The sequence below is a fragment of the Staurois parvus genome, unplaced genomic scaffold, assembly GCF_062004578.1.
Source record: "Staurois parvus isolate SC_StPar_1 unplaced genomic scaffold, SC_StPar_1.0 ptg000052l, whole genome shotgun sequence".
NCBI lineage: Eukaryota > Metazoa > Chordata > Amphibia > Anura > Ranidae > Staurois > Staurois parvus.
Genome location: NW_028317848.1, coordinates 2768017 through 2782879, shown reverse-complemented (window position 1 = coordinate 2782879; position 14863 = coordinate 2768017). Strand labels below are relative to the sequence as shown.

Sequence of the window (14863 nt, the reverse complement as noted above, 5' to 3'; positions counted from 1 at the left end):
GGAAAGGGCTACGGGGCAATTGCCAAGCAGCTTGGTGAAAATAGATCAACTGTTGGAGCAATTGTTAGAAAATGGAAGAGGCTAAAGACGACTGTCAGTCTCCCTCGGACTGGGGCTCCATGCAAGATCGCACCTCGTGGGGTATCACTGATGATAAGAAAGGTGAGGAATCAGCCCAGAACTACAAGGGAGGAGCTGGTCAATGACATGAAGAGAGCTGGGACCACAGTTTCAAAGGTCACTGTCGGTAGAACACTACGCCGTCATGGTTTCAAATCACGCATTGCATGGAAGGTTCCCCTGCTCAAGTCATCACATGTCCAGGCCCGTCTGAAGTTTGCCAATGACCATCTGGATGATCCAGAGGAGGCATGGGAGAAAGTCATGTGGTCAGATGAGACCAAAGTAGAACTTTTTGGTCTAAACTTCACTCGTCCTGTTTGGAGGAAAAAGGATGAGTTGCATCTCAAGAACACCATCCCTACTGTGAAGCATGGGGGTGGCAACATCATGCTTTGGGGGTGCTTTTCTGCGAAGGGGACAGGACGACTGCACTGTATTAAGGAGAGGATGAATAAGGCCATTTATTGTCAGATTTTGAGCAAAAACCTCCTTCCCTCAGTCAGAGCATTGAAGATGGGTCGTGGCTGGGTCTTCCAACATGACAACGATCCAAAGCACACAGCCAGGATAACCAAGGAGTGGCTCCGTAAGAAGCATATCAAGGTTCTGGAGTGGCCTAGCCACTCTACAGACCTAAATCCAATAGAACATCTTTGGAGGGAGCTGAAACTCCTTGTTGCTCAGCGACAACCCCGAAACTTGACAGATCTAGAGGAGATCTGTGTGGAGGAGTGGGCCAAAATCCCTGTTGCAGTGTGTGCAAACCTGGTAAAGAACTACAGGAAACGTTTGACCTCTGTAATTGCAAACAAAGGCTTCTGTACCAAATATTAACACTGATTTTCTCAGGTGTTCAAATACTTATGTTCAGCAGTGCAAGACAAATAAATTCTTTAAAAATGATACAATGTGATTTCCTGATTTTTTTTTTTTTAATTCTGTCTCTCAGAGTGGGAATGCACCTCCAATGTGAATTTCAGACCCCTCCATGATTTCTAAGTGGGAGAACTTGCAAAATCACAGGGTGTTCAAATACTTCTGTTCCTCACTGTATAAATCATCTTTGTATAAAGCACACCTGAAGAGTCTTGAATAAGATGAAAACACGTTGGGGAAAATAGGTCCTTTAAACTTTTTGCGGTTTAATATGGTTTATTTGGATCACACTGTGAGCTATTTATTTTTTACGGGTCTCAGTCTTCTTTGTGACCCACCAAGCCTCTAGCAATACATCCTAAGTGTCCTGAGAAGCCTAAGGAGAGGCCAGGGAGACTAGTGGAGTGCAGAACAAAAGACGAACCACAGCGAGCACAGAGATCCAAACTCTGCCTGGGATCCGGCAACATATACACATATATACCTGGCTTCCAATCAGGTCCAAAGAGAACGTGAATGTGTTACCCAACAGTAATGGTGGTAGTTTTAAGGAAATTAACAAAGTACACTTTTCGTTTGCCTGACATTATGGATTTATAGAGGTTTTCTGGAATGACACAGATCTATTTTACTCACATTTATTAAAGACTAATAATTATAATTTTAAATGTGTTATGCACACACCTTTAGTGCAATACGTTTGTGTAATGTAAACCTGATCTAATAGAAATATGGGGATGCTATTCTTCAAAAAATGCTATGGACCTGGCTGCTTCTGACTTCAATCACTGGGCTGCAACAGGTGAAGCCAGACTGAGCACAGAAAATGCAGACTTATTCTGAGTCAGTGAGCCAAATAGTAATAAAGTCGTTGGGTTGCCTAGAAAATTAGCATTGGCAGGAGGAGGTAAGCAGTGATAGCCAAGAAATTAACATTTGCATGAAGGGGTTAGTGATGGCAACCCTTTACTTCTCTCCCTACAAGTTTGCTTTAAACTCACTTTATTAAATTTCAATCCAGCTGCTACAAGTAGCTGCACTTTGTACAGTCACTGCTCACTACATTGCTTTACTACAGAGAGGTCAGTTGCTTTGTAACTAGAGCTCCACACATGTCACTTTGGCCCCACGTGAACATGAATCTCATTAAGGCCTGATGCTAATCTCAGTCACTGTGCGCTTATTACACGTGCCAGATAAGTGAATGCCAGCAGAACCATTCTAGGTTTCCAGGGGAGAATTTGATATGAATAAGATCAAAAACATTCTTGTTTTTTTATTATATCCCTGCTGGAGGCAACACAAAACACTTACCATTGCCATAGTGAAGCAAACTACATGATTAATATTCTATAGCAAAGACAACAGATTATGCAAAATAATGACAGTGATTGTTGGCAGCTGCAGCTCTACAATAGTTGGGAAGCAATATTTAGTATATTGCTTCACTGCACAAAAAGAGGCTTAAGAATTTGTCACCTATGGGCTGTACTTCAGGCTGCACTAGCAGTGAGGAGTTGAGGTTCAGCAAAAGGTATTTATGGTTAGAGCTACACAGGCAATTTTTTTCAATGTAACGAAAAACTCTGATTACAAAAATGCTGACAGGTAGGGATTTTATGACAGAAGAGACCCTAATACTCTCTTCTGCCGTAACTGCCCTTCCGCCTGTCAGTAGTATTGTACACTGAGTGGTGCATGCGCAGCTCAGAGTACATTTACGGCATTTGTGTCTTGATGAAGTGACTTCCATATGCATGTACAAGAGTGATCTCATTGCAACCATTTTGGAGAAAAGTCTAATTGAATTTTCATGACCTCATCTCTGTAATTCAAAAGATAACAGCATCTGCCATGCTAGGTAGGAGATGTAACAGCAGGGGTTGCATCATATCCTCTTCTCGCTCTCTGCAGTAAAAGGAAACTACAATTCCCATCAATCACATAGAATTGTATTGAATGTGGGCGGGTACTCTAGGCTTGTACATGTTGAAAGTGTCTTAGAGTCTTGGTCTGCCCACCACTGCAAGTGGGGCTGAATTACATCACTGCTTCCTGGAGAAAGAACTACAGAAGGGATGTAGTGGCTGGGGGAATAGGAGGCATAGCAGCCACCGGTTTTACAAACAGGAAACTAAAAAGAATTAACGGTTCAATTTGAAAATGAACAGGCTATTTTAGAGCAACTACTGTGTGAACCAGTAGAAGGATAACATATTCACTGAAGGTAGGAAATCAGCAACAAGGACATGTAAAGAGGTTTTTGCTCGGAGTTCTGCTTTAAGTAGTGGGATGCTTTGGTTGACCTGTCTGAACAGTGTCACATCAATCTTATTTTAGCTGATTTTGTTTGGGTAATGATTTGGTTTCTGAGATGTAGCCTTGCCAACAGGATCAGAAACATTGCATGAGAAGGCGACCAGCTATAGTGCTTATTATACAGGATTTATATTGCACCAACAGTTTACTCAGTGCTTTACAATATAAAGGGAGAGCTTACAATCTAAGAGGGAGGGTCTGGTAGTACAAAAAGGTAATAACTGTGTGGGATGAACTGATAGGAGAGATAGAAGATTCAGTGATTAGCTGAAGGCAGGATAGGCTTCCCTGAAGAGATAGGTTTACAGAGATCGCCCAAAAGTGGGCAGAGAAGGTGGTAGACAGATAGATTGAGGTAGAGAGTTCCAGAGGATGGAAGAGGCACTAGAGAAGTCTTGCAGACGAGCATGATAGGAGGAGACAAGGGCGCTAGGGAGCAGGAGGTTGTGGGAGGAGCAGAGAGGATGGTTTTGATGCTATTTGGAGACAAGATTGGTGATGTAGTTTGGGGCACAGTTGTAAATGGCTTTATATGTTGTTAATGTTTTGAGTTTTATTCGTTGGGCAATGGGAAGCCAGTGGAGGGATTGGCAGAGAGGGATGGCAGTATGGAATGGTTAGTAAGGTGGATGAGTCTGGAAGCAGCATTCATGATAGACTGAAGAGGGGATAGCCTGCAATGAGGTAGGCCAATGAGGAAGGAGTTACAATAGTCAAGGCGAGAGATATCAAGGGAGTGAATAAGTTGCTTAGTGGTTTCAGTGGTTAAAAACGGGCGTATCTTGCAGATGTTGCAGAGGTGAAGTCTACAAGATTTGGACAGTGATTGGATTTGGGGCTGAAAGGACAAATGGGAGTCTAGGATTACACCAAGTACCCTAGCATGAGGGGAGGGACTGATGGTTGCATTATTGGTCTTGATGGAGAAGTCAGGGGAGGGGGCACGGCCTGAAGGTTTTTAGAAAGATTGAGTTTGAGGAAGTGGAGTGACATCCATGCTGATATGTCACTTAGTAGGTTAGTAATGCGAGAGGAGACTGAAGGGGTGAGGTAAGGAGTAGAAAGATACATTTCTTTGTCATTAGCATAGAGATAGTACTTAAAGCCATGGGAGTTTATCAAGTGACCAAGGGAGGAGGTGTAGATGGAGAAGAGAAGGGGTTCAAGGACAGAACCTTGAGGGACTCCTACAGAAAGGGAATTTGTAGAGGAGGAAACCGAGTTATAGGTAACGCTGAAGGAGTGATGCGATAGGTAGGAGGAGAACCAGAAGAGTATAGCAATGAGACAGTTTAAAGTGGAGATAAGACAGCAGCATAAATATTTTTAAACAGTGTGCTGGAACATTCCCCCCCCCAAGAATCTGAGAATAATTGATTGGATATACATCAGGTATATGAAGGGTAAAGGTAGATAAAGAAGAACACTGGTGAACAAATACACATGTGGTTATTTATTATCAATGTGGGAACATTAGACAGGATTTGAGGCATGGTGTATTGAGCATGCTACACTATATATTATTTTTTTTTTTGGAGATAACTGTATGGGAAGATTGGATTCACAGTAAGAAGTTGATGGATATATGACCTCTGATCTTCGTTTACACAGAGACAATATTGAACTTATCATTTTGAGAGCACTGGTCACTTCTATCCTTACCAGCTATAGTACTTAGCCATGGCGCTTTATACTTGCAGCACGCGCGCGCGCGCGCGTGTGTGTAATAAAAAAATAACTATATGGTGATTACCTTTCCTGGTTTTTGGATTCTCCTGATCTTCCTCATCCAAACCCTCCACATCTTCAATGATTATTCTGTGTCCTTTCTTTGGTTTTTCTTCTTTCTCTTTGTGCAGCAGCTCCTCGACTTCACACAAAACTTTCTAGAAGGGAGAAATAAACAAAGGACCAATGGTATAAAATAGCTTTGAGTACAGACTATTCACAGCAGTTTTGGCCCTTATGTTCTAAAAATAAATCAGTTTATTTAGCTTTTTTTAAGCCAACTGTAAATGATGAAAACAGCTCACACATTTTTCTACTTTTTTAACAGAAACACATTTATAGTATAAGTCCATCTGCTTATTTTGCACAAAATATGGAAACCAAGGCTTCTATGGAGTAAGGCAGAAGGGAAAACACAGTACCTAATATGAATGATTCAAACAGGAGAAAGGAAAACAAGCACAAAACTGCAATTATCCATTTTGACCAATCAAACTTTTTGTTTAAAGCTGAACTCCATTGAAACAGCTAAATACAGATTTAACCTCTTGCCGCCCATATGATGCAAATAAGCAGTGGCAAAGATGTTTGGCTTTACTGACAGTACGCTCCCAGCAGACAGACCGAGTTGTCAAAGACAGCTCTCAGTCTGTACTAATGAATGGGACCTGGTGGGACTGGCTCCTGATCATCTGACCACACATGATTAAACAGACCTTCCCAACCATACAAACCCAGTTAAAAGGGATGCTGGTGTATATAGTAAGGGGTTAAAATGCATATGTGGAAACTGTTTTAGCTGTTCTTTCAGTTCTGAGATTAACCAGCTCCCTCACACAGCAAAGCTAGTTATAAATACAGAAATGTAAATATGCCACCCCAGCCTGCTCACTGGACAATGAAAGAGCAGCAACAGACTAATGAGGTCACCTCTCTGTTCACTCTGCTATCGCTTGCTATCAGCATGTTTCTTGGCAATGCATTTGTGCTCAGCACACCTGATTGATTCCTAAATCTGCAATGGGACTGCAAGAGGCCAATACCAAGTTCAATGTAAGAACTTACATTAGTTAAATTTAATAAAAATACATGTAATGACTAAATAACCAGAATTCCTCTGTGGGTGTCGAAAACTACTTGTAATGACTGGACAGCACAGTGGCTAAATGGTTAGCACTTCCGCCTGGCAGTACTAGGGTCGTTGGTTCGAACCCCAGCCACGGCACCACCTGCCTGGAGTTTGCATGTCCTCCCTGTGCCTGCGTGGGTTTCCTCCAGGTACTCCGGTTTCCTTCCACACTCCAAAGACATGCAAGTAGGTTAATTGGATCCTGTCTAAACTGCCCTCATATATGTATGTATGAATGTAAGTTAGGGACCTTAGATTGTACACCCCTTGAGGGTTAGGGACTGATGTGAATGTACAACATATATGTGTAAAGCGCTGCGTAAACTGACGGCACTATAAAGTACAGTACCTAAAATAAATAAATAACTATTTGATGCCATCTGTGTAAGCATTTGTATCAGAGTTAATCTTTTATGGATCTAACTACAGTAAAGTAAATCTTCCTTCAGTTATATGTCATATTCAAAGTCATGCATGCAGGAAAACAATAAATGATGCCTCTTTTATTAGCAAAATATTCCTTTACCTTAGCTACAGGATTGTCTGGCTCCTGATGCAAGACAGTCTTCAGATCATCTAAGGCAGCCTGATAATTTTGAAAGTTTTTGTTGACCGTAGCCCGACGTAAAAGAGCTGGAGTGGTAAAATGAATAAATATTACTAATTCAAAAATGGCCCTTAACAAATATATGCAAATGTAATTCATACTAAAAGAAAAGATCTGGCCAAAAAAAACATTTACTAGAGGTTCTGCTCAAAGAAAGGTTAGCAAGAATTTTGGAAGTTAAAATATCTGCTTGCCCTGGACCGCACTGACCTTCCCCCTTCATACTACATTCTATTTCCTTTCCTTTTCACAATTGAATGAGGGAAATATCAGAGATAGACAAGTTAGAAATTCTCTGTGCACAACTACAAGCACTTCCAACAAGTGCACTCATTGTTCTAACAACTGCATTCCTAGCTTGTGCTGTTGAATCAGGGGCAGGATGAGATTTATGGCCACTCCAACACTGCTGACAGACAATCTCACTAAAGATGGTAGGTACTGAAAGTACAGACTTGGGAATGACCATTATAGGCCACAGCTTGAGAGAATAAAGTTTTGGTATGGTAAATTGGCTTTTATTTTTTCATTATCTTGGGCATACTTTTTCCCCAAAAAATAATTACCAAATAAGCACCGACATTGATTAAAAAATGTGAATGTTTTTATTTTTGCACTGGAGCCTCCAAAGCATTGCAATCACAACCAGTGGATTATACAGCATTGCACACTCTCCTGCAAACTATTCCTCCAGCTGCAGATTCGCACTGCGATATGGACCTTTGGTTACAGGGCTTGAAAAGTATTAACAGATCACAGGTGTGTGGACATCAGCATACCTGTGCGCCATTGAGATCTAACAGTTCCTCTGCCATGGTGGCAGATGGGACTTGTAGTCTCTCCATTCACAGATGTCTATGAAAAGGATGAACAGACTATGCAAGTAGCAGAGCCACGCACTACAGCACCAAATTCAAAGTGAAACAGAAGCCTATGGGGAGAAGAACCCTTGGATTCAGGAAGGGAGTGGGGGCTGCAGACCCAGACCATGGACATCGACTTGGCTTTTAATATGTTTAATTAAATTGGGACTAAACTCCCTTTGTTTTTGTACCTACAGGTAAGCCTAAATGTGCATCATTTAGGAGATATTTACATGTGTAGAAGCTGCTGACGTCACCGGCGCATGAGGACTGTGCTCTCAAAGGATGGCATTTTATCCATTAAGAAAGTTATGTCATGGCCGTGACTTCTGCATGCATGTGATGGAGTGATGTCATCGCGGCTCGGCCATTCAAATGAACCCGAAAAGGAGAACAGGTGAAGATGGATTTCGTCAATGGTGACAGGGTGCCACTGAAGGGAACTGTTTTGTAGGCAAGTCTGCCATAATGTGCTAGTATGCAATGCATTTTTTTTTCTTAATCAAAGTGCCTGAAAGAAAATCTGTGGCCTATACTGTAAAGTCTAACCAGATTCACCCCTTCCTTCTTCAAACATGGACAAATTTGATTGTTTGCTATAAGCAAGACAGACAACTCTGCTCTTATACACTGATAACACTGTTCAACAGGTAAAAAGTTTTGGGCATAAAATTAGCTAATCTTACATAATTTTGGGGTGCTGAAAACGAAAATGACCCTAAAAAATGTTTATTGGCTCTAGTTTCCATGATATATTCACCCATATAATGACGTAAGCCATTCAAAATGATCATGCAACTTCAGCTGCATATTGCGCAATTGATACTGGTGACCAATAGAAAATGTCATGTATACTGAGATGATGCAATATTAGCCTTTAATTGCATCACTTCACTGCATAAAAGCTGCAGTATCTGTAGCTGATTGGAGTTCGTCTTTACATTTCGTTTTCTGCTTATATAGGCTACTCAGTAATGCCTCGAACTTGTGTGAATAAAGCAGATAATTTCTGCTATATCTGCGGTGAAATAACTTTTATCTCACAAAAAAGGAGGATAACAGGAATGATTAAGAAAGCCTACAACTTGTATTTTGGCTGCAAGATAGGAGACCAGGACAAGAGCTGGGCACCACATATATGCTGCAATTCTTGTGGGACGGCACTGGAGCAATGGTTGAATGGAAAAAAGGCATCTATGCCTTTCGCTGTGCCAATGATTTGGAGAGAGCCAACAGATCATGTTAGTAATTGTTACTTTTGTATGGTGCCTCCAATTGTAAAAGGGCTAAATAAGAAGAAAAAGTTATCTGTGCACTATCCAAATATTCCATCGGCAATACGTCCAGTTCCTCATGGAGAGGGGCTACCAATTCCTAAAGCAGCAGAATCCTTCGTGGTTGAGTCAAGGGAGGAAGAACCTGAAGCGTGTAGTCACGTGCAGTTGTAAGAGATAGCCCTTTCCTCGAATACAAGAGAAAAGCCAAGAGAAGCAAAACCGACACAAACTGAAGACAAAACTAGTGAGAATCCTAAGTATTAAAATGATTCAACTTGGCTTATGGCTATAATTTTTCTTGGTAATCCTATGCAATATATTATGCCATTTAGGCTTTGTTATGTAGTCATATCACTTGCTTTATATTTGTGGAAAGACATCTATCTATATAATTATTGTGCATTATGTAGTCATTACGCCTATAGTAGAAAACTTTCCGTTTACAGAAAAACTAGAGCCAATTGACAAATTTCATTGTTATATTTGAACTCAGAATGTGAAATTCATTAAGAAATGGATCCTTTTGTTTCCAAAACTGGCAAAAAATAAAAATTTGTTGAACAGTGTAATTGGGGCTGGGTGTCTATATAGGGAAATCTGCTATGTGAGCAAAGGGTACTGGAAAAGTGGCTTGGCCAAGATTGATGCTCTAAGAGCTCATTAAGGAAGAGTGCTTTAATGAAGTCAGACATAGATGGGATTGATTTTAGTTTAACTCTAGCAAAAAGCCATGGCCAGACTACAGTGAATTTCGTTATTACTTATAAAACTCCATTGGGTTACAAAATGAAGGAATTCATGCGGAATGCAGGAACAAATGAATAAATGAATAATTATTGTCTCAAACAATAAGAGACAATCAATGGAAAAGAAATTAACTCCAGTTTCTGTTCAATAACTAGGTAAGGGAAAGGATGTCCATTTCAGGTACATACGTTTCGATACACTCACAGAGGACACACTACGACAATACCTAGGACTGACAATGTTATTCCTCTAGGATAGGCAATATTTCTGAGCCTCACTGAGTATTAGGAAGTACACTTATTCTAATCATTAAACAAATAATAATATGTAGTACACCGTACTCATGATGTGCAAGCTAGATCTGTTAAAGGGCCAATCAACCCTAAAACAGACTACTTTTTTCTTATGTAGATGCTGCTGGGTTAAATCACACAACAAAAAATCCTTACACAAGGAACAAAACAAATGTGCACCTTCCCAATATGCTCTTTGTATTAGATTAAGAGATGCAAATAAATGATCTGGTGATCTTTTAGTTTCATGGATTATAACATTACTTCCTGTCCCAGGCCAACAATACTATTCAACCACTACTGAAATGGCTGATTTCCCTCAGCAGTGTTGGCACACAGAAGCTGTTCTGCTGACTAATTTATGCACATTTTCTGTGCAGGTCGCTCTTTTCCTCTAGTGAGCATGTGCTGCTCCGACAATGCTTAGTCCGGCCTTACACAGCTACTCCCCTCCCTCACTTTTAGGAGTGGAGAGCTGTAACTTCAAAGTCCTATTATATCCTTAGCAAGGCGTGCTATTACTGCTATTATTCTGATTTTGACATAACTACTTCATGAAATCTCCACCATGCATTTATGAACTAAAGGAACAGCATGAAGTGTCAGCAGACCACAGAGAAAAAAAACCCCATAACATATAATGTATTTCATTAAGTAAACAGCTAAGAGTGAAAAATCTATGACAGAGATACTATTTAGGCCATTGCTTACAGTTGCAAGAAAAAGTATGTGAACTCCTTGGGATTACGTGGAGTTTTGCATGAATTGGGCATAAAATGTGATCGTCATCTAAGTCACAACATTAGAAGAACACAGTCTGCTGAACATAATACTATACATACATTAGATGTTGCCATGGTTTAATTGCACATAACATGTAAACATTCACAGTGCAGGGAGGAAAAAGTATGTGAACTTTTGGACTTAATAACTGGTTGACCCTCCTTTGGCAGCAATAACCTTAACCAAATGTTTCCTGTAGTTGCAGATCAGACCTGCACAACGATCTGGAGTAATTTTGGACCACTCCTCTTCACAAAACTGTTTCAGTGTAGCAATATTCTTGGGATGTCTGGTGTGAATCGCTCTTTTAAGGTCATGCCACAGCATTTCAATCGGGTTGAGGTCAGGACTCTCCAGAAGGCGTATTCTGTGCTGTTGCAGCCATTGTTTTGTTGAATTACTTGTATGCTTTGGGTCATTGTCCTGTTGCATCACCCATCCTCTGCGGAGCTTCAGTTGGCGGACAGATGGTCGTACGTTTTCCTGCAAAATGTCTTGATAAACTCTGGAATTCATTTTCCCATCAATGACAACAATCCGTCCCGGCCCTGAGGCAGCAAAGCAGCCCCAGACCATGATGCTCCCTCCGCCATGTTTTACAGTGGGGATGAGGTTTTGATGTTGGTGTGCTGTGCCTTTTTTTCTCCACACATAGTGTTGTGTGTTCTTCCCAAAGAACTCAATCTTGGTTTCATCTGTCCACAGTATATTTTGCCAGTAGTGCTGTGGAACATCCAGGTGCTCTTTTGCAAACCTCAAACGTGCTGCAATATTCTTTTTGGACAGCAATGGCTTCCTCTGTGGTGTCCTCCCATGTACTCCATTCTTGTTTAATGTTTTCCTTATTGTAGATGTGACAACAAAAATGTTAGCATGTGCCAGAGATTTCTGTAGGTCTTTAGCTGACACTCTGGGATTCTTCTTTACCTCATGCAGCATTCTGCGCTGTGCTCTTACAGTCATGTATACAGGACGACCACGCCTAGGGAGAGTAGCAACAGTGCTAAACTTTCTCCATTTGTAGACAGTCTGTCTTACTGTGGACACATGAACATCAAGGCTTTTGGAGATACTTTTGTAACCCTTTCCAGCTTCATGCAAGTCAACAATTCTTGATCGTAGGTCTTCTGAGAGCTCATTTCTTTTTTTTTTTTTTTTTCCTCCCTCCCCCACTCTGCATTTTCTCTTCTCTCCTTTACACCATGTATTTCTATTATTTCTAAATCCAATTCCAGGGGTATTATATCTGCATATATTTCACCTTTTCTCTATATTCTTCCCATCCTTTCCATTTTATATTATACATCTCCATCTTGTCCATATGCATATAATACAGTTTTTCTGTCCCACAGATCTGATTCATTCTGCCCATCCAATCCTCCTCAGTTGGCACCTCTCTTTTTTTCCAAAACCTAGGTATCAGGCTCTTTGCTGCGGTCAGATATTGCCATATCCCCGATCTCTTATATGATTTCACTGGGAGTTCTGAGATATGGAGGAGACATAATTCTGGGTCTAATCCTATGTTGATTTTAGTGATTTTCCCTATCAAATAAACTAACCTGTATTTCTGGACACTCCCACCACATATGATACCACATGCCCACTTCTCCATAACCTCTCCAACATAACCGTGAAATTTCCTTATTCATCTTGTGCTCCACATTAGCGGTGATGTGCCATCTCATCAAACACTTATAATTTATTTCTACTTCCCTCATGCTAATATTTTCGTGAATTAATGTGACCATTTTCTTCTGCTCCTCCTCCTCTATTTCTCTTCCCATATCTCTTTCCCATTTCTCTATGTGTATAAGTTTTGTGTCAGTGTCTAATTCCATTAATATCTTGTGTATTTTTGCAATTCCGTGTCTACCATTTCCCCGTGTCTCCAATATTTTCTCAAATGGATTCCACTCTTTTCTAGTTCTTATAGGCTTTGGAAGACTCTCAAAAAAGTGTTTCAGTTGGTAATATCGTAGTCTATCCATCTTATTGAAAATTTCTCCCTTTTTTTCCTCCATGTCCTTATATGATCCAAATTCTTCCCCTACCATTATATCCCTCACTTGCGCCTCTTGTTTTATAATCCATTTCCCTGCGATACTATCCTTTCCAGGGATGAAATATTTTGTGTTCCTTAATGGAATTAATTGTGAATTAAAAACTCATCCTTTTTGTCTGTGCAATAAATCCCATTCTTTTAAAACATTAACAGTGTACATGCTAGTGCTATCCTCTAATCCCCTATACTGTGCAGGCACAATCATCACACTGATTGGAGTCAAGGTTGGCTCACTCCTGGCTCCAATTAGCTCTGGGAGAAGTCATTAAGCTAGGGCCTCACATACTTTTTCCTCCCTGCACTGTGAATGTTTACATGTTATGTGCAATTAAACCATGGCAACATCTAATGTTTGTGTAGTATTATGTTCAGCAGACTGTGTTCTTCTATTGTTGTGACTTAGATGACATTCAGAGCACATTTTATGCCCAATTGATGCAAAACTCCACGTAATCCCAAGGGGTTCACATACTTTTTCTTGCAACTGTATATGTTGACTTTTCTTCTATTTTAAATCTCTCAGTATTATATTTATAGTGGTGATATCTCTGCACTTGGGGTCCCGGGTCTGCATACCTGCCATGGTTATTATGAGAAACCCTACTTTCCTTGCTGAGCTATATCAAGAAAGAAGAGGGGGGGGGGGAGAACTCAAATAAGAAGAGGGGGGGGGAACTGAAATATGGCAGGCAGATCTCACTATTGGCGAGCCCACCAGACTCCATCTATAGCATAAAGTGGAAGTAAAAGCCACTATTGTTTTCAGCCAAGGAAGCTGCTATCTTGGCCTCTATTTGATCTGCAACTCCCATGATGCTGCACATGTGATCAGTTAGGATACCAGCCATTTGATAGTTTGACAGTTTGGTTGAGAGCACAACCAAAGTGACAGCTCCATTCCGCGAGTGTAACAGTTTTTTTGAAACTGTTAAATTGATGGGTTTAGTTCAGCTTTAACTAGTTGCCGACCGCAGATAGCCGAATGGCGGCTTCACTGCGGCCGGCCAGTTCTGGGTGGACGTCATATGATGTCCCCCCAGAACACGCTCTCCTGTGCGCCCCAGGGGGCGCGCACCCGGCGATCTCCGTGATTGCTGTGTCCTACGGACACAGCTGATCACGAGATGTGGTAAAAGGCCGATCATACCGGCCTTTTACCACGTGATCAGCGGTGTCCAATGACACGCTGATCACAGGGAAATGCAAGTGCCGGTTCTCGGCTGCACTTTCCTCACGCTGTCAGATCGTGAGGAAAGTACTGCCGAGAACCGGCAGTTGTCAGAGCGAGGATCGGCACCGATCATCAGGGCCACTGATGATCAGTGCCCTGATGATCGGTGCCCAGCAGTGCCACCCACAAGTTCCGCCCAGCAGTGCGCCCACTAGCTCCGCCCACCTGTGCCCAGCAGTGCACCCACCTGTGCCCAGCAGTGTACCCACCTGTGCCACTCTGCAGTGTCACACACCTGTGCCCAGAAGTGCCACCTACCTGTGCCCACCAGTGCCACCCACCAGTGCCGCCCACCAGTGCCACCCACCAGTGCAGCCCAGCAGTGCTGCCAGTCAGTGCCACCAGTCAGTGCCAGTCAGTGCCGCCAGTCAGTGATGCCAGTCAGTGCCATCTATCAGTACCCATCATCAGTGTCACCTATCAGTGCCGCCTATCAGTGCCGCCTATCCGTGACACCTCATTAGTGCTGCCTATCAGTGCCGCCTATCCGTGCCACCTCATTAGTACTGCCTATCAGTGCCCTTTAGTGCTGCCTATCAGTGCCCATCAGTGCCGCCTATCAGTGCCCATCAGTGCTGCCTCATCAACGCACATCAGTGAAGGAGAAAAAATACCTGTTTGAAAAATTTTATAATAGAAACAAAGAAACTTTTTTTTTTTTCAAATTTTTTGCACTTTTTTAATTTATAGCGCAAAAAGTAAAGCGCCCAGTGGCGATTAAATACCACCAAAAGAAAGCTCTATTTGTGAGAAAAAAATGATCAAAATTTCATATGGGTACAATGTTGCATGACCGCGCAATTGTCAATCAAAGTGCGGCAG

At 41.6% G+C, this 14863-nt stretch overlaps 1 protein-coding gene across 1 annotated transcript in view; it reads right to left on the bottom strand.

The window, feature by feature from the left end:
* The window catches only part of SPAG1 (sperm associated antigen 1), a 114190-nt gene that overhangs the window by 77953 nt on the left and 21374 nt on the right, over nucleotides 1-14863 (bottom strand). Inside the window, exons 9-10 of the mRNA XM_089666487.1 lie at nucleotides 6702-6808; nucleotides 5072-5204 (exon numbers count right to left, since the gene is read on the bottom strand). Coding sequence (XP_089522613.1) covers nucleotides 5072-5204; nucleotides 6702-6808 — 240 coding nt within the window. The remainder of the gene's footprint in view (nucleotides 1-5071; nucleotides 5205-6701; nucleotides 6809-14863) is intronic.